The sequence below is a fragment of the Artibeus jamaicensis genome, unplaced genomic scaffold (genome assembly GCF_021234435.1).
Source record: "Artibeus jamaicensis isolate MK-2021 breed Jamaican fruit bat unplaced genomic scaffold, CSHL_Jam_final contig_585, whole genome shotgun sequence".
Lineage (NCBI taxonomy): Eukaryota > Metazoa > Chordata > Mammalia > Chiroptera > Phyllostomidae > Artibeus > Artibeus jamaicensis.
The window spans coordinates 2736439-2756174 of NW_026521894.1; the positions used below are offsets into that span (position 1 = coordinate 2736439).

At 42.8% G+C, this 19736-nt stretch overlaps 1 protein-coding gene across 13 annotated transcripts in view; it reads right to left on the reverse strand.

The window, feature by feature from the left end:
* NCAM1 (neural cell adhesion molecule 1) overlaps positions 1–19736 on the reverse strand; it is a 345984-nt gene that overhangs the window by 49918 nt on the left and 276330 nt on the right. For all 13 annotated transcript variants that reach the window (XM_053670452.1, XM_037163188.2, XM_053670453.1 and 10 more), the window contains exons 2-8: positions 14613–14687; positions 12750–12968; positions 11541–11684; positions 11019–11156; positions 9722–9839; positions 9121–9287; positions 2224–2366 (exon numbers count right to left, since the gene is read on the reverse strand). In XM_053670452.1, the coding sequence (XP_053526427.1) occupies positions 2224–2366; positions 9121–9287; positions 9722–9839; positions 11019–11156; positions 11541–11684; positions 12750–12968; positions 14613–14687 (1004 nt within the window). The remainder of the gene's footprint in view (positions 1–2223; positions 2367–9120; positions 9288–9721; positions 9840–11018; positions 11157–11540; positions 11685–12749; positions 12969–14612; positions 14688–19736) is intronic.

Here is a 19736-nt window from a genome sequence, read left to right on the forward strand (position 1 = left end):
TTGAAAAGGAAAAACTGTTTTCTTCTACTCCTACAATTCACTGACTCTAGGTATCCATTCATTTGATACCTAATTTCATATCATGCAACTTCAGATGGAGTTGCACATGAGGAAGAGCTACCAAAGCAAAAGTGAAATTTATTATTTGGAGTCTGACATCCCACAAAAAGGTCATCTTTGTTTTCTTAATTATTAGCTATCCATCCATGTATAAGATGGACATCATGCCTCTCTGATGGCAATATAAAATTAATAGAAATGGCAACTTTTCTATACAGCTTTCATTTAGGCAGACATGTTAATCTGGCATCATGACACTGGCTGACTTAGAGGACTTGTTCTAACACCGATTCACTCACTCATGTTCCAGTAATGCCACTTCAAGTAAGTCTGAAGGCAGTCTTTTATAGAAGAAACCACGATAAAACCTATGTGGTTGGGCTTAAATAATTATCTCAGATTGAGACAAATCATCTATACTGTCAAATGAATTATACAAAGTCTACTTGGCTCGAAACAGTCTCTGCTGAACACCTTTAGTCTCATTTAATAAGTATGAGTGTGTATTAGTGCCTGGTTATTTGTTCTCATTCTATAAAAAGGAATTCACAGATACAAGCCACAAGTGCCAACCTATTAAAGGACCTGAGATAGGCACAAATTTTAATAACCCTTCTGGTCTAACTTAGCTGTTAAGCTATTCCTAGAAAGAATACAGAATTTAAAAACATTATTCATCTGGGATAGATATTATTTCTGTCCTTTACTGAGGTCAAAGATATACACTGGGTCATTCTGGACAAATGTGCTTTCAAGTCTGATATAGAAAAATCTGTCAAGCAGTGGCCCTGTGGTTTAAGCCCTGAAATGTACTGTACATTCAATCCATGTAGCACACACAATAGACCTGAAATCTGAGCTGAGGGTTTAATTCCAATGCTGATAAAGAAAGTACCCAAGTAAATACCATATTTCTTAATCCAGTATAATATCAAGCAGCATATGTGAGTTTCAAAAATACTTAGCAGTTCCTCAGTTGAGTTTTTGTTGAGTTGAATTCAACTCTGGAGGTAAAATTTGCAAAAAAATAATTTCTTTTGGAACAGAAATTTCTGTTCTTTTTGATTTGGTTTTTCTTTTTATTAGTGGGACAGAAATCAGTTCCTCAAATGCAGATCCCAAATCTGGCTCCAGGTTCTCACACTATCCCTTTTTGGCTTAATTCGAGTTCACCCTCTCTAGGGATCTCCTTTAGGTAGGCAGCAGAGTAAAGATCGATCATTTCTGACATTCTGGTCAATAAGCAATCCATTATAAATGTCCTTTTAATCTTAAGCCATTACTTCTGAATAGGTGACAAAGCTTTGGCCAACTGAAATGAAGCCCATTACTACAGGACATATGAGATGAGATTGCAGAAGTGCCATAAGATGGTTTAAGTTGCTTTGAAACCAAGCTTATTCCTCCTTCTGCTTTTGGCTCACTCAACAGCAAAGGTTGCATGATGGTCACCTCAAATATTATATATTGTCCATTAAAAAGGAAGCTTTCCAGTGGTCTGTAAGTCTACATCTTTTAAAGTTAAATCTTCCCAGTCACTTAAGTTTGTCAGGAAGGTCACTACCTTGTTCTTACTTTCTCAGTGAATATACTGTAGAGCCCAGTACAATCATTGTCATGTGGAAACTGCTAATTATCTTTGCCTTTAGATCAAAATGATATACAAGTGTGATTGAGAATACAGGCAGACACAAAGGCAACCAAGCTTTTGTGCAGACAGTGCATGTATAGCATGAGTATACAAAGCACAAGGAAAAGAACTGATAGGCTTATTCTGACCCTATGATTTCCAGGAGACATTTCCTTGGGTGCCCTGAGATGAGGATGAAATCACTTGGAGCACGAGGACCTTCATTTTGCCTTGTTCCTCACAGCCTCATAACCTTGTGTTTGAAACTCACTGTCTTCTTCCTCCCCAGAACTAGAGTCTACTTTGACCATACCCACTAGCATCACACCCCTGCAAATACCCCTTCCATTGCCAGGGGATGCTGAGCAGGCTGCATCCAGACAGGCTGGAGGAAGGAGGCCACGGAACCTGCTTTCAGCCTCCAGTGACCTCGTCCCACCTTCTGGCTCACCAAAGAGAACTGGGCATGGGGTGGACTCAGTCTGCTTCGAGTCTGTGTTCCATGGCCCTGAAACTCTTGGGTGACATTATACCTTTTCTTCGCTGCTGATGTTTCGGGTGGAAGTTCTCCAGGTGATAGAGGGAATGGGGTCCCCCGAGGCTTCACAGGTAAGAGTAACCTGTTCCTCCAATTCCATGGCAGTCTGGTTTTCTACATATGTGATTTTGGGTTTTGCTGAAAAGGCAAAAAACATTCCTGTAATGTTTACCTAATATTTTTAGCTTTCCAGGCTTAAATGGTAACATATACCCATGCAACAAAGGTTATCTACTTCCTAAGTATAAGGCTGTATTCTAGGTGGTGAAGCCCCAAAAAGTTTACCATGAAGCAGGCACATGACAATACCCAGGTGACAGTAGTAAAAACAATATCCTGTATAGTAAGAGCGCTAAGTAAGAGCAATGGGTGCAGGAGGCACGGAGCAGAGGAAGAGCACTCCTCCACACAGCTTTTGGGGTAGGCTGTGAGATTTTCAGTCAGTGAAACTTTGAGGTGGAGATAAAGGCATCGCAAAGGTAGAAAACTGTTTGAATAAAAGCAACAAAGCAGGACTATGTGAAGAGAGGGTTGGGAAGAGAGCCATGTATGTGCACCAAAGCAGAGGGAGACAAGGTTGGATCCTGGCAGACAGAGTCTTGATTTCAGTTAAAGCTTGGGCTTGAATTTTATCCTGTGGCAGGTGGAGGCCCACTGACAGTGTTTGATCCGAGGGAATGAAGTGATCACTTGTCTTACAAGAAGGTTAATCTAGAAAAAATTCAAGGTGATTTAACAAGGAGAAAACCTTGAGGTGGGAAAACCAGTTTGGAAGTTCTGGCAGTGCCCTGATGTACCATGACATTGTCCTGATCGAGGCCATCTCAGGGGGAACAGAAAGGACAGCTTTGACAGAAATGCAAGACAGGTTTTATGGGCAGTGGCAAGTAGGCAGAGGGCAAGAAACAAAGAAGGCATGAGAAGGAGCCAAATGACTGAGATTCATAATGACTGGAAAAGTTGTGTTAGTGTTAACTCCAGTAAGGAAATGTGGCGAGTGAGTTGGGATTGTGGATGGGGCTGGGATGGGAAGGAGATGAGCTGAGATGAGTTCATTTTCCAAATGTTTTGGGTAATGCAGTAAAGCACAAGCATTTAAAGCTTAGTTAAATGCTAAAACATTAGAGAAAATTGAATTTTCCCAATTTAAAACAATTATACTCTGAAATTGCTAAACCTTCCATAGAAGGGAAAAAATGACACTGTACAAATACCTTATTTCACTAACAGAGAAAAAAGGTCAGGACAGATAAGCAATAAATAAATAAATAAATATGGATAATTTCTGAAAGAATTGCATTTCCTTTATGTTCAAATTCACAGAGTAACCTCAAGTAGACTAATAAACTACTGCCTATATACATCCTCCAAATTGAAGCCCTTCATTCTGCTTTAATACACAGAGAATAATGATAGAGCTGTGCATTTTCTGTAGAAAATATCTGCTTCTATATAAAGCTACCACGTAGACAAGTGGGCATCTAGGGGGGAAAAAGGAAAAAATAAAACTACCACATAGTTAAAATACTCTCCTAAAGTTAATCTGCACTAATAGCGAGCTTAGCAAACTCTTTATTGCCAGCTAGCACAACGGCACATCTCAGTCCAAGGTGGCCAAATGATGCCAAATTGGGATTGATGGAGTCCTCATGAACAAGGTTTTCCTTTAGGAAGGCTTTGATAAATAGGACTTTGAAAAAACCTACAACTCATATTGGATGAAGTAATGGTTAAATGCTGTAAAGGAGGTTTTAGACAGGTAAAGGAAAAGCTGGATTTCTATCCTGCTAAAATCACAGATTGAAAAGTTAAAAAAAATCATCCAAATAACTGAATCCACTAAAACTGAACAGTTTTTGGGGTGAGGGTTACAGGGATTTATAGGGATTCTGGGCCCTTGAAACCTAGTCAGATGCTGTAACCTGACCCATAGCACTTTGTCCCGGCAGCAAAGGGTTGGCGGAAGACAGAGGACAAGTTAATGTCTATTCATAGTATTTGGTCTTGGAGGCTCCATTTTGCAGATTGTTATAATGGGTGCACTGTATAAGTCCCTAGAAAAAGAAAACTATATTCTTATTAAAAACATTATTAACAATGACTAATTCCGTATGGTCTACAAAGGGCTGTAGGAAGGAAGGTAAGCTTCTCACTGGTTAATTTCTCTGTACTCCAGAAACAAGGCTATTATCAGAACAAACTGAAGGCTTAGAATATGGCCTTGGAAATAGAATAGCAATGTAAGTTATTGTCCAAACTGGAGCACACTTGAGAGTGAAAAGAAGAGCTCTGAATAATTATACTGGGGCAATGGCAAACAGGGACAGACCCAGGGTTACCTTCCTCTGTGTGCCGACATCTAGAGGAATGTGTCCAGGTTTTATCTATGGATGGTAACGCACCATCTTAATTAACCTCTATTGTGAGCCCTTCACTGGATCCCTGTTCTATTCTCCACCTGCCACATGAGGCCTATTGCCTTAGATTGCTCCACTGCCCCTCTCCTCACGGACCCTCCTGTGAGCATGCCTGCTCTCCTCTTCCAATATGTCCACAGTTCTGTCCTGCCACTGAGGGCCAGCCTTATCTACTTTCACCTTAATCCAGGCTTCTGCAAGCCTACTCCAAGAAGGGCTGTGGAGTCCTGCTTCTGTGAACTGAGAGGTTGGACATGACCAGGTACACCTTCCTTCAGCCCCGTTTGTCCTTTGCTGTAACTCACAAGGGCTGCTTTGGTCCTTAGGGATCAGCTAAGCCAGGCTTCTTCCCATTGGTGAACTTTCCTAAGCTCTCTGCAGTGTGAGACCTTAAGAGCATTCATATGAGCATAATAAGAATCTGTGGAGACAAAAATACTTCTTCAGAAAGGCCCATAGGGAGAGGAGCAATTGAAATTCACTGCCAAACTTAAAGGAAGGAGGATGCAACTACTTAGTAAAAAGAACATTTGGCTGATAACTAGGGCAATGTATGCTAAAATGTTTCCCTTTCTTAGGAAAAATGATGTCAGGTGCAATTATGACAGACCCTAATTCAGATACACCCCTAACACACTAATTGCCATCCCTTCTTAAAGCCACAGGAGTTCTGAGAGCTTCTTTATTATCTAAACTATAGGTTTCTTTGCTCCTCTATCCCATTGCTGCTGACTCTGCTGCCACAGGGCACAGGGGAATCTGCTGTATTTCTCCCCCAAGTGGTAGTTGCAGATGGCATGCCAGAGGGGAAGGAGAGGGAGAAAAAGGGTAGGAGAAAGATGAAGCCCTAAGTGGCCGACCCCTCCCCACCTTGTTCCCTCGCCATAATGCCAATCTCCTAAACCAAGTGGGGAGATCAAAGGAGGAGGAGAGAAAGGAGGTCAGGAACATGAATGGAGAGGGAAAGGAGAATCTAAATGGAAGCAAGTTACAAACATTACAGAGGAGGATTCTCATTCTGGAGGGGTTAGATTAGACATGGTCTCTAAGAGTCTATGGTTTCCTTACCTGCATGAGTCTGGCCACCTCACTTGGCTTTGCTCTACTGAGCTGCCTAGTGTACATTCTCCCAGCTGCAGTCTTGGGAAAGAAACTGCAGTAGTAGAGCCAGAGGTAGGGGAGGGGGAGAGACAGGTTCAAGATGAGATGCATAGTGAAGTAGGTGGGTGGGAAGACAAACCCTGCCTTGCCATGGTTCCTATGTCTCACTTACCCTGCCTCATCACCTACTTCCCTGACTTCCCTCACTCCCTTCATTCCAGCATGGCCCCACATGGTTCCTTCCTAGTATAGCTGTGTCCACCAGAGAGGCTGGTGTACACAGAAGAGAAGCCAAGGTCTGTTGTACACAGGAGAGAAGCCAAGGTCTATTCTTGACAGTCAGGTTGGAGCTGAGTGTACTTCTGTAGAGAAACCAAGTTATCCACCTGGTAAAGGAAGAGCGCACTAATTGCACAATGACCAATCATTCTATATGTAATTTAAAATTTTGTATTCATTTTTAATTTTGGAGAGAGGGAAAGGGAGGGACAAAGAGAGGAAGAGAATCATCAATGTGAGAGAGAAATACTGATCAGTTGCCTCTCATATGCCTCTCATATGTACTCTGATGGGAGACCAAACCTGCAACCCAGGCTTATACCCTGTCTAGGAATCAAACCAGAAACCTTTCAGTTTTCAGGATGATGCCAAACCCACTGATCTACACTGGCAGGGCCCATATGTAATTTAGATATAATACGTGTTAATTGGGTTTCATGGAGTAGCAGCTATTACTGATAGCTGAGGGACTGGACTTAAAATCTTGGGCTTGAATCTTAGATTAAGGGTGGGTTTGAATCTCTCTGAGCTCAATTTACTCATTTGTAAAATGGGGATAATAATGAAATCTACCTCATAGGGTTGTATCGAGGATTAAAAGAGCTAATTTATGAATAGTACTTCATATAGTGCTTGGCATATTATAAGTGCTCACTTCTGCTTGGCATTATTATTTTATAAGGCTAATATCTGAAAAAATTTCCTAAAAACAAGTTATGATTATACCTTTCTAGGATCATCTCCCTGCCATATGAATTATACTTAATTGACACAAAACTAGTTGCCATTCCCTCATTTATTCAAATACTACTATCAATAACATGGCAGGCACTGCTCTAGGTGCTAGGGGTACATCTGTGAGTGGAGCAGACACAGGTCCCGATCCACAAGAAGCCTGTGCATGTGTGGCCTGAAATGCTCACCCATCCTTCCTCTTCTGGGAAACTCCTATTTGTTTACTAGCACATCATTGGCAAGGGCTTCTCTAACTTCTGTCATGCAGGACTAGAGGCCCTTTCCTACAAAACACTATGCATATGGCTGTCATGAAGTCATTACAAAGGATAAAAACTTCAGTGTTGACCACCTACATTAGCCTGTGAACCCACTGATGAGAACAGAGTGCATGTTATTCATCCTTGTAACCTTGGTAGTGGCTGAGTCCATACCATGCACTCAAATGTTAATAACTGACACTATCTAAATATTATATCAATAATTTATATGCTTATGTGTTCATCTCTTTGTTGGGCATCTCAGGGTCAAAGGGCTATATCTTACTTATCTCTGTAGTCCCTCTGTCTAGCAATGATGGTGATCAATAAATATTTATTTGTTAAATGAAGAAATAAATGAATAAATCCATGTGTCTTTCCCTATAATATAAAAAATTTACAATTAGTGTGACTGAGGAAGACCAGTCAGAATTAGAGAAAAGACTATCAAGAATATTTTCCAAGAAGTTTAGTTTTCACCTTCAAGTATATACTTCAGTTATATACTGAGTTAATATGAAGCAAGCTCATACAGTGTCTATAAACCCAATTGTTATTATGGAATAAATCGAAGTCACCTGTGATTAGCAAGTCCAGTTGCATATAAATACTTGATTTTCAAAGGTCTGTGTTTACAAACACAGATTGGTTCTCCTGATCAGGCTAGACAAGCAGGTCCTGAGCAGGTCTCCAGGCTCATATGGTAACAGTTTGGAAGCCTCATGCACCAGAGCCCCCTCTCTGACACCTGTTCTGGTAGCACTGTCTACAGTGGACCAGTTTATCTATGGTTTTTAAAAAGATCAGCAGAGAGGTGAAAGCTACTAAGTTAAACATTTCCCCATCACAAATTCTTTTTCCAAAATCAGATAAAAATGTATTTCAATTCTAAATGAATGAAAGTTAACTGAGTTTATTTATAAAGACAAAGTGAGAAGAGATGTGGGGGCCCTTTTCATGACTTTTATGGCACTGTTTCACGTAGGCCAGGGAAGGAAGCAAAGGGAAACAGAGGCACTGGTCACTAATATTTTACCAAGGACCCATGATGAGTCTGGCAGTGTTTAGAGGGCCAGAGATAAGGCAATGTATGTGACAGCCAGCATGCTGCCATCTTGGAGTCTACACTCTTTCTTAGTGGAGGTGAGAGACAAACAATCCCCAAAACAAAGATGTAAATGAGGTCAGTTCAGGTATTGAAAAGTGCAATGAAGATGATACAGTAAGATTAATGGAAGAGATTAGTGGAGGTAGGGGGGTTGGTGGTGATGAGGGTACTGCATTAGGCAGGGCAGTGCAGAGAGGATTCATGGAGAAGGTGGTAGAGTTGAGATCTGAAAGAAGCAGCCAGTTGGGAGCAGATCTGGGGGAGTAATATTCCAAGTGGGAGAAACATTAAGTGCAATGTTCCTGAGGCAGGGGACAAGCCTGGTGTGTCTGAGGGACAGAAAAGAGGCCTGAGGGGTTGGAGAGTTTTAAATGTAGAACAAAGTGGAAGGAAGATGAGGTCAGGAAAGAAGGTGGGCTAGCTCTGGTTTAGTGGTGTGGGCCATGGTAGGGGTTCTAAATTTTATCCTGGTTGCAATAGGAAGTCATGGGAGGATTTATTTATTTATTCATAATTCTTACCAGAGGATATATTTATCGATTTTTAGAGAAAGGAAGGGGGTGAGAGAAACACTGATCAATTGCCTCCTGTATGCACCTCGACTGGGGATTGAACTCACATCCTAGGCATGTGCCCTGACCAGGAATTGAACCTGTGATATTTTAGTGTATGGGATGACACTCCAACCAACTATGTCATCTAGCAGGGGCCGTGGGAGGACTTTAAACATAGGAGTAGCACTTAAGGTCATTCTGGCTACTGTGAGTAGGAGGGGTTGAAGGTAACCTATGGGAGGCAGGAAGACCAGCTGAGAGGTTGTGTCATTGAATATGGGGGCAGGACAGTAGCTTGAACTGGGGCATAGATGGTAGAGCTGCCAAGAATTGGCAGCATTTGGGATAGATTCTGAGGCAGAGTGGACTGACTCACACTGATGGATTGAGTGTGTAGGGGAAGAGGAATTTAGAGACCTTGACCCCCACTGTCCTTACCAAAGACTTTGAGGTGGATGGATGCATCCTGCTCTCCAGCCTTGTTCTCAGCGATGCACACATACTCAGCCTCGTCGTTCTTATCCACCTTCCTGATGGTCAGCTCTGAACTGTCGTCACTGAAGAAGTACTTCTCATCTTCCTCATTCTCTATCTGTTCCCCATCCCTACAGGGTGCAGAATGCAAAGTACCATGATTTTGACCACAGAGATAAGATGTTTATTTTTACCTAGTCTCCATAACATGTAGTCTGAGCCCATGGGAAAGGCTCAGTCCTCACAGAAGGTTAGGACACCAAATTGTATTTCCACGTGTACCTTTGATTCCTCCATCCAAACCTCTGATTCTGTCCTAGGGCTGCACATTGCACCCACAGACATAGCAACAGGGCCTCCAAGGCCACACCTCTCTGCCCCACAAACTGAAGATGAAGGAATCTAATGCACAGGACAGGAGATCCATCCATTCTGCACCGGGAGTTAATAACACTTACAGGCAGTCTATTCCCATTCCCATTCTGCTCAATGCTAACACAGAGCAGACCCTTATGCTGCCCCTTCTCTGCTAGTCCCTGATAAAAGGCAGGAGCCAGTGTCTTACTTTGTCCAGCTCATGGTGGGCTCTGGGAAGCCTTCAGCATCGCACACCAGGGTGACGGACTGGCCGAGGTTGGCGGTGGCATTCACTATGCTTTGCCTGGCCTTGACGGTGGGTGGTACTGAAGGATAGAAGGACTGTCAGGGATGTTGTGAAAACTCAGTGGCCTGGTGAAGAAGCACTTCTAGGGAACCCTAGGTCAAGGGGTCATAGACTGGGGGTCAAGAGTTCTGGCAGCTAGAGTTAGTGTAAGAAATCTAAATTCATGCAGGTACTAAATAATTATTGTAAACTGAATAAATATGCATTAGTGTTTTATAATAATATACAGAGTTGGGCAGAAGTAGGTTTATAGGTGGTATGAATATGCAAAACAGTTTATTCTTATAACATTATTTATTAATTATTGCATTTATTGTCATTATTAAGCTACTGCTGCCCACCCCTATATAATAATATTGATTTTCAGTAATATCACTTTAGAAGCTATATTAATGCATTTTATCCATTTTAAAATGGTAGTCAGTTTTGAGTAGCTATTTACCATTACATATTTTCTCAATCAATGCATACTCACAACTACCATGGTTGGTTGAACTTAATGTTCAAAGTTGAAAGCCCTGGTCCTGGTGATTAAATGGTTAACACCAATTTGAAATGCACCAGCTCACCAAAGAGTGACATTTCTCTGGGGATGTCATAAACAACCCTGTGCACAAACTGTTTTACTGAAGGAATGAGAGGGGGAGAGTTTGGCAAAAACATATATCAATCCAAAACAATATGACCATGATTTACTTATTTTCTCAGTACTGACATTATAATTTCCAGTAAACATCTTGTAAATGTCAGATCGATTCCACGGATGTGTTTATTTGACATTGCAAATTAAAACTAATAAGTCCATGGACCATAATTCTGACTATTCCAAGGCCTGAATTGATTATAGTATTTTCTTTGAATATTGAACCAAGGGACTAACTTCAGAATTACAGTAACATCAAGGACAACAAAGGATGAATGAGAATTCATTATTAAGCACAGAGAAAGTTTCTAGTGTTTCAAGACAATGAAGGACCTTCAAGGTTTACACTAAAAGTCCTCATAGTTAAGGGAGACCCAAAAGGCAAGTAGATTTACAAAAAAAAAAGGAACTAAGCTAGAGTCAATAGGAGGTAGGGGACATTCAACTGAGGTTCATGGGTCTATATTTTATAGAGCAAAGAGGAGGTTAAAGAGAATGATTTGGGGGAACCAAGGTTGTAGGGATGTAGAGAGTAGGAAGAACACATCTCCTCACCATTCACAATGACCTGAATGTCCTTGAAGTTGATCTCCCCCCGTGCCAGGATCCTGCCTTCACAGCGGTAAGTGCCCTCATCAGTTTTTTTGATGTTCCGAATCTGCAGGTAGTTGTTGGACAGGACTATGAATCGGACTAGAAGAGACAAGAGGTAGGTTTATCCAAGGATCAGTTAGAGAACTTGTATCTGTAGGTAGGTCACTGAGCCTTTCCTTTTTCCTAGCTTCAGTCTTATGGGGTGGGGCTTCAAGCTGAAATAAGAAAAGTGTCCCTGGCTCCGACATAGAGCCAAAAGCAAAAGTTTATTATAAATCTATCTTTTTCTTTGGAGAGAAAGTCAAGTTCCTGAATATACAAACTACAGACATATACCCTTTCAGGACCTGGAAACTACATGTGATTCTGGGACACAGGAATCTGAGTTTGGATTGGAATGTCTCAGAGGCTTGCAGAGGTGGAAACTCTAGAGGACCTGGTGGCCCAGGAGAAAAAACAGCTGTCAGGGAATTCAGGTCTCACCATCTTTTTTCAGGATGACATCTCGACCTTTGTGTTTCCAGATGATGGTTGGGGGTAGGGAGCTGACCACATCACACACGATCACGGCATCCTCCCCCTCCCTGAACTCCTGTGGGGTCGGTGCATTCTTGAACATGAGCTTCTCTGGAAAATGAGCAAGAGAAGAGTGAGGAAAAACGGCTGGTCCTCCCACAAAGATCCCTTTTCACTGGAGCCATGTTGCCTGGGTTCGAGTTGCAGACAACTCTTAGTCAATACATATAGTGGTACAAGAGAGGATCCCATCGAGAACTCAGTCAAAGATGCCAGGTAGAGTGGCTGGCCCAAGTAGGGAAATATATCATCAAAGTTTGGCAATTAACATCTATTCACTGAGTGCCAAATTTATCACAATTTGCGTATAAAACATCCATGGAGGTAAAGGGCTATCTTTACCGAGGGTCCTTTGCTATGTGGGACGGTGCCACTAAGATACAATGCAGAGGTAGAATGAAATGGCAAAACCCCTATTCTACCATGAACAGTAGAAGTCATCAATCCTTTCTCTGTCTCTCACTCTGTCTGGTACTCCAACCCCCAACTTTCCTACAGCAGAGAGAATTTTAAAGAATAGAACAGAAAAAAAACCAATAATGGCAATCAATAATGTGGCAATCAATACTGTTCCATTAATTGTCACCCACCACTAGCCATTGGGACAGATGCATGATAAAAAGGTAATGAGATGCCTTTGTCAGACCAGCTTTCAGTGGCAGTTGGAACAGCCTGTTCTGAGTGGCAGAGAGTATTCAAATAATACCCATTGTCCACTCCCCACGGAGCCTTTGGACTCCCTTACCATCAAGGAGAGTGAAATAAGGGGGGACCCTGAACTAGACAATGGTCAGTCAACACTCGAGGAAGGGATAGGGGCACCTATAAAAGCTTTCTGGAAACTGTGTAGTTTGAATTTGGAGAATAGGGGCCAGTGGGAAGTTGCTTTGACCAACGTGGACCCAGGTTGTGAGTTGAGTTGGCCAAGGATCATTTAATAGCATACTGGAGCTCTTAGCTCAATTCAGAAAAGACTTAGGGTGAGGAAAGAATGAAAGAAGCCCTGTCAAGCTCTCAGCTGTTCCTCTATTGCCATCCCACTCTGTCTGCTGCCCACGTGTCTTCCTTGCCAAAGGAGGGGACAGGGATATAGAAGGAGAAGGAGGAGGTTCTTACGGAAGATCTTCACGTTGACCGTGGCCTCCGACTCACTGCCATCCTCGCCAGTGACCACACACTTGTAAATGCCGGCATCGTCAATGTTGGCATTGTAGATGGTGAGGGTGGAAGAAGAGTCATCATTCCATACCACTGAGATCCGCTGCTGGTTCGGGGTGAGCTTTTCTCCATTGGGGGAGAACCAGGAGATATCTTTATCTTTGGCATCCCCTGCCACTAAAGAGGAAGAGATTATTTTCAAAGCACAGAAGATAAAATGACAAAGTCTCCACTAGGGTGACAGTGGGTACTCAGTAAAAGCTATTGAACAAGACATCATTGGGCTGATGATCAGGAAGGGGTGACCATTTACCTTAGAATGTCACTCTGGCTTCTGTATTTGTTATAAACATAACACCACTTATGGTATGTGAAAAGAACTCAACAACTACTTGTGCCAGTATTTCTCATGGTGGTCTTATCCATAGTGAGGGAAAAGAAGAGATATTTGTTGAGGACCTAATGTGTGCCAACCACTCACCTAGGAGTGAACAGCTTCACAGAATACGGATGGGTGAGGGCAAAGGGGGTTAATATATCTAGGATTTGAGCTCAAGTGCTTAGCTGGTTTGAGCCAACTGACTAGCTTGTGTTCGAAGGCTTAGATTATGGGTTCCTAAGTGGAAGATGAGACACTGGCTAGTCTAGGAGTACAGACTTCAAATCATTTAATTTGTGTATCTGCCTGCACAAACTGGCATGACTGCCATTCCAGCACCCCCTGGCACAGACTGAGAAATTCATCTCCATAGATGCTGGGAAGAATATAACCAGAATCACCCATGTGTCCCTTCCTCAGGCACCTTGGAGGGGCAGATGCTGCTGCTTAGCTGCCCCAGACACTGAGCTGAAACAAGGGCTCTTGGGTCCAGTGATGTGGCTTTGTCCTGCCTCTCTGCACGGTGCCTTCTCTGGCTTATACCACCCAACCCTGCACAGATGCTTAGGATGGAAATGAAGCAGTCTTCCTTTCAGGGCCCATCGTGTTGTTAATAAATATTGCTATTTGCAAGACGTGCTGTGGGCTCCATGGCTGCATCTCCAGATCACTTAAATTGCTGTAATGAAGGAAAAGCTGGGGTGAACACATCTGGTGGCTACGGGCCACTTTATCCAACACAACTCATGATAGCATTTCAAGGTTCCTCCCTGATCAAAGTTGCTTGATAAACGTCTCAGTATATATCGAGCTTAGTTCCTTCCTGGTTCTCCCATATTCCGAATTCTAGTCACGTCGCTTACAGAAAATTTGAAGCCTGATTTGAGGTCTTACCCTCTGTAGGACATTTCCCAGTAATTATCTAAGCTGTGGAAATGGGGCATAATTTCTCAAGAAAAAACAAGGACATGAAGTCCGACAAATCCTAGAGTTCTGGTTGGGACAATGGGACAGAGTATTGGAATTCACAATAGACCTGGAAACCCAGAACACATATCCTCATAGAAAAGAAATACAACTACTCAGTTTTCTCTCAGGAAAGTTTCTGAGCTTGGATTTCCACATTCTGGGGGAAAGCACCATTTCTGGGGGAATGACCATTTCATTGTCATTTATAGAACTCTGGCTGTGCACAGAGCAGGGGTGGGAGACGACTCACTATTCTGGGACTTGCGCTGACTTTCCCAAGAACATCCCTAGAGCTCCTCCACCACCAAGAAGTTCAGATGACACATTTCACTTCGAGAGAGGAAAGAAGGAAGAGGGTCTGGGAGCTTCACTTGCTCTCAAGTCGCACTGTTGGCCCTGCAGAAAGCAACGCCTTTGGCTACTCCTCTGCTGGAGTGTGGGGCCTGAAATGCAGTGCAGCCGGGGATACTTGCCTTGGCATAAGAAGAATTTGGACTCTCCAACGCTGATTTCCCCTTGGCTAGGTACAATATCCACCTGCAGAGACACTGAAAAAGACAAAGTCCAGTTTAAACACATGTTCAAATTCTTGAGAATGAAACCAAGAGCTTTCATTTAAAAGTGGGGTCTCCCCCTCACTTTAAGAGCAAACACACACGGAGGTTGTTTGGGTTTTAAGAACTGGTCACCACTGAAGAATTCATGGTCCTTGTGTCAAATCCAGGAGTGTGCATGGTCAGACCACTCCCTGTGGAGCTGCTCTCCTCTATCAGTGCAGGGTCCCCTGGGAGATCTGGGAAGACCTCTGCACTAAACGTTTCTGACCCCTTGAGAAGGCTGAGGTCCTACTCCAATATGCAGCACTTCTGAGAGTCGTAGAAATATCAGCCCAACCAGTTGTTTTTGGAAATTAATCTGAAGTGTCCCCATCACTGTGTTAAGAGGGAAGCCTGATACTCCAGGACGCTGCACAGGGTGTCCTGCCAACCAGCCATTCCACCAGGCTAAATACTGTGGAGAAGGATTCCATGTGATGATCCAAATAGATTTGGATGCAGGGGATGCCATGTGCTCCCCTTCCCCCATGACTAGAGAAACAACACATCTCTTTCCGTAGCAGGAGCCAGCACTGAATATCATCACCACAATTAGTCAGACACCCTCTAGGATGCTGTGGTCTATGCCCTGTGGAAATTCCCTGTCCCTTGGCTACTTGCACTGAACTTGTATTTGAATATCCACACGCTCTGTCATTCCACTCTGCTGATAAGACAAAATACAGTGCATTGGATCTCACAGATTCCTGTGTTCATTCAATTCCTTGTTTATCTGCTCAGAATACACAACCATTCCTCAGGAAAATACAGTTTTAGGGCAGAAAAACGATGCTTTCATTCATTTGGATTCAACTTCATTTGTCCTCTTGTCCTCTTAGGTAAAGTAAATCAGAGAGCTAAAGGCTAACAGACATTTGGTTCAATGCATGTAGCTTTGTAAAGCTGACAGGAGAGAGGGGCCTGGAGAAAACAGGCCGGGTAATAGAGACTCAGTGAGCCTTGCTTTGGAACAGCCATTTTCTCTTCCCAGCAGAACAGAGGGAATGCCGGTTGCCATGGTGACTGACGTGGAGGCAGGGCTGCTCAGGTCTCAGTCTGCACTCCTTTGATGAAGGGGCAACAGTTGTGCGCAGCAGAACAGATGGATCAAAAGGCCCGAGTGGGGCTTATGAAGGGGTGGAATGGGGCACCTCAGCTATTGGGGCTATAGCCTTCCTAACCACCCTACAAACAGACAAAGCAGACCATGGAGAACCCTAAGCAGAGGCAGGAGAGGGAAAGAGATGGCTTGGGGGAGACAGGAATCAAAGAGGGAAGGAGACAGGATAAGGGAGAGGAATCAGGCACAAGGTCCAGGCAGGAAGAGGATGCTGAGCACTCCATGGCCTGAATAAGAGATGGGAACCCAGAGACCTCCAAATACTGGTTTGGAAGAAACATAGTAACAAGGGGAAGCTGGTCTCTCCCTCACTTGATTAGCTGCTTATTACACATTTGGGGCTCAGGACTGGATTCTTCCTGAGAGCAATGAAATATAGTGTCAGATGAGGGCCACTGCATCCATGGCTGAAGTAAGACTGGCTGGGGCTGCTTCTCCCATCACTTGTCTCCTGATGGAGTTAGGTGCCACTCAGTTCTATACTGATGGGGCTGGAAGGCATCTCAGCCATCACCTTGATCCACCCTCCTCATTTTCCAGATGAGAAAACTGAGGTAAAGTCACTTCCTTAAGGTCACTTCTAGTTAGAGCCAGGATGGCCTCAGAGCCCAGGCCACCTGGCTTCCAACTAAGTGTTCTTCCCATTCTGCAACGCTGCTTCTGCAAATACAGTGTAAAATGTCTCCATTTGGGTTAACAAACAATCTGGCCAACCAAAGGAGCAACTGGCCCTCAAGCTCACCATATCCGAATAGGCCAGAGTGAGCCCAGAACTGATAGGGCCCGTCGTATTTTGGGGAGCCCAGTGTCTCACAGAGTGAGCTACATCACAGTGTCATCATCTTAAGGCCAATCAAGACCTGTTCTACCCCTTTCTGTGGCTCACATTCCAAGGTACAGAGGTCTTTGAAACCTAGGAGCTGTGCCTAGGCCATCTGTCATCTAAGTGATCGTCCTTTCTGGGGCTCACTGGGGGTGTTCTTTGAGAATTAGAGGCATGTTTCTGCCAGCAAAGTTCATAAGCCCTAGTGCTGAGCATTGGCAGCCAGTTCACATATGGATCCTGTTACTCTCACAGAACCATTACTGCTTTAGAAGGATATTCTTATTCCAAGTCAAAAAACAGTCTTCATTTACTCAGCTCTTTTCAAACAGAACATGACTCTCAGGGGGCGGGAGAACATGGCAAGGCTGAAGAGTTTTCATACCCATCTGTGGCCAGTAACTATCTCTGGGCTGTGGAGAGAAATGAGAAAGGAGAATTTCAAAGGGATTTCCCCCTTAACCAGACCCCATGCACACATTTGTCATCACAGATCTTTTTTAAAGAACAGAAATCCATTTAAAGACTCTGACCTTTTGCACATATGGAAAAGATAGTGAGATTCCTCTTTCAAAACGGCAGAGTTAAAGCTGGGCCAGATGAACCCCAGACTCTGAAAATCAATGCTTGGATGTTTTCCATATAGCACAATGGTTGGTTATTCTTCCCCTAATGCAAAACCTTGAGTTATTAGGTTTAATAATGGTAAGTGGAACTCCAGCTCCAAATTACAAACTCCTTTCCTCTACTTCCCTTTTTACTCCATTAGTTCTTTCATTGTTTCCAATAAAATTCTTAACTTGTACCTTTCTTCAGTTGCATGTATAAATAAAATTTCTTAACCAGGTATAACTTATCGGCTACAGAAACTTATGAAAACTCTTCTCCCAGAAAAGTATCTCATCTCCTAGTTTGCATCAACACTGTACATTATCTACCTCATCTTGGATGTGTTCAAAGATGCATCTTACAAACCTAGGTGTTTAGCCCTGGGTGGTACCTGAGGTGGGGCCCAGAGCCTCTCCACTTAGTGTTTTCACTGCCCATCAGTAAGAACTCATCCCCCAAGGCCTCCAGCAGCCACCCCACACTCTCTGGTTTACAAAGACACTTGCTTATTTACTCTGATGTTCACAACAGCTCTGAAATATGATAAGGCTGATATTGTTTCTATTCTGCCAAAGAGGATATTAATGCTCACATAAATGAAATAACTTGCCCAGGGTAACTCAGCTAATGTGTAGTAAAGTGAGATTAAAAGTCATTTAATTCTAATGCATTAGCTTTTCCCCTATCCTCCATGACCAGTAACCTTCTGTTGGCTGCCCACTAAGCTCATTATTATCTATTAGTTACCATTTGCTCTCTTTCCAAACTATGGGCTAGAAAGAGCAGAGTGTACCGAAATCTTACAATCAAGTTGTTGCCATCATTTCTACCCCGGTTAACTATAACTGGCCTCTGCTCACTGATAATCAGAGCATTATAACATCCCTTTTACAGGTGGGGAAATAGAGGCTCAGAGCCAAAATTAATGGTAATGGTGGAGTCAAGATTCAAACCCAGGCTGAATGGAGACCAGAGGTGCACTCGCCTCCCCACACTATTTTGTCGCTTATGAACAGGCATAAACAAGTTCCTGAGAATGGAATGATCCCCCTTTCCTTGTCTTGTTTAAAAAGTAAAATAACCCTGGGGTAGATTTATATGTTTTAATATATGTTTTCTGTTTAGAGATTTAAAAAAAAAATTGATACTATGTTCTGAAAGATAGCCAACTTGTTTATTAGCAAACAGATTCAGCTGTTGACAGAAGTTTTGTAACTCTCAGCTTCCTACCAGAAGCAAGGTATATAGAGTCTTATTTGCTCAAGAAAGGAGAATTAACATCTCAGTTTGTAAAAGATGGTAAAGCACTTAGAATGGGAGGGAATCTTACGAAGGCAAAGCAACGGGGAAAAATTATCCTGACTTCAAAAAGGAGCTCATAGATTTCACTTGAGCCAGCAACTTCTTGCAGCAGTTTGATTTTACTGGTGTTCTTTTTAGATTCTAATGTGCTCGCGCAGGTGGGAACTGAGAGCAGAACATGAACCCGATTTCTCCACGGGCTAATTGAAAATACTTTCTTGTTGAATGGTTATAAAGACACTGGCAGCTGAGGAAGAGAGAGGGCAGATGTGCAGCAGGCCCAGGGCCAATACAGGCACACCTGAGGAAGGTGCCCTGGTCACCAAGGTAAGAGATGGGTGAATTACAGAGGATTAATCTAATCAGTGACTATGCATCAGGTGAGAGAATATTCTAGAACCTATTTAGTAGTGGTTAAGAATTTTTGAAAAAGGCATCAAAGTGTTGCTAAACTTTTATTTTGTTAGCTACTGTTCTAAAAATGAGCCCTAAACATCAGTAAAACTGATTGCTAAAGTCTCTTTCATTTGACATAGCTGTGGGGAATGCAGACGTTTGGGCCAAGAGTATAATAATTTAGGCACCACCCCCCTTGCTTGAAACAATGTTCTCTCATTAGCAAAAATACTCAAGGGAAAATAAAGGGCAACTTCACAGCTAAAGCAACCAATGAAAGAGAGTGACGAAGGCTGAGGACTCCGGGCCAGACTGTTGACATTGAATCTCAGCTGTACCGCTTACTAGCTGTGTAATCTTGGCAGGCCAATTTATTTAACCTCTAGTGCTTCTGTTTCCTTATCTGTAAAATGGGGAAAAACAGAACCCTCCTCATAAGGCTGTTGGAAAGATAAAATACATTAACATATATAAAACATAATAGTGGCCTACATGGAGCAAACATTTTGCACTGTTGTGTGCTATTATTCTTAATAAACTTATATCAACAGCCCTTACCAAATAAATTATATGGTTACTATTTTTGAGGGAAGAAATGTTTCTCTTTATGGTTTAAAATACAGTAACCTTCCCTAATGGTCCAATTGGTGGTCAGGTGGCCTGATGCCACTCCTCACTAATTGGTTTTACCTGCCAGTCAGAACTTTACTGGTATGAAAGGTGAGTGAGTTCATGGGGATTACAGTAACAC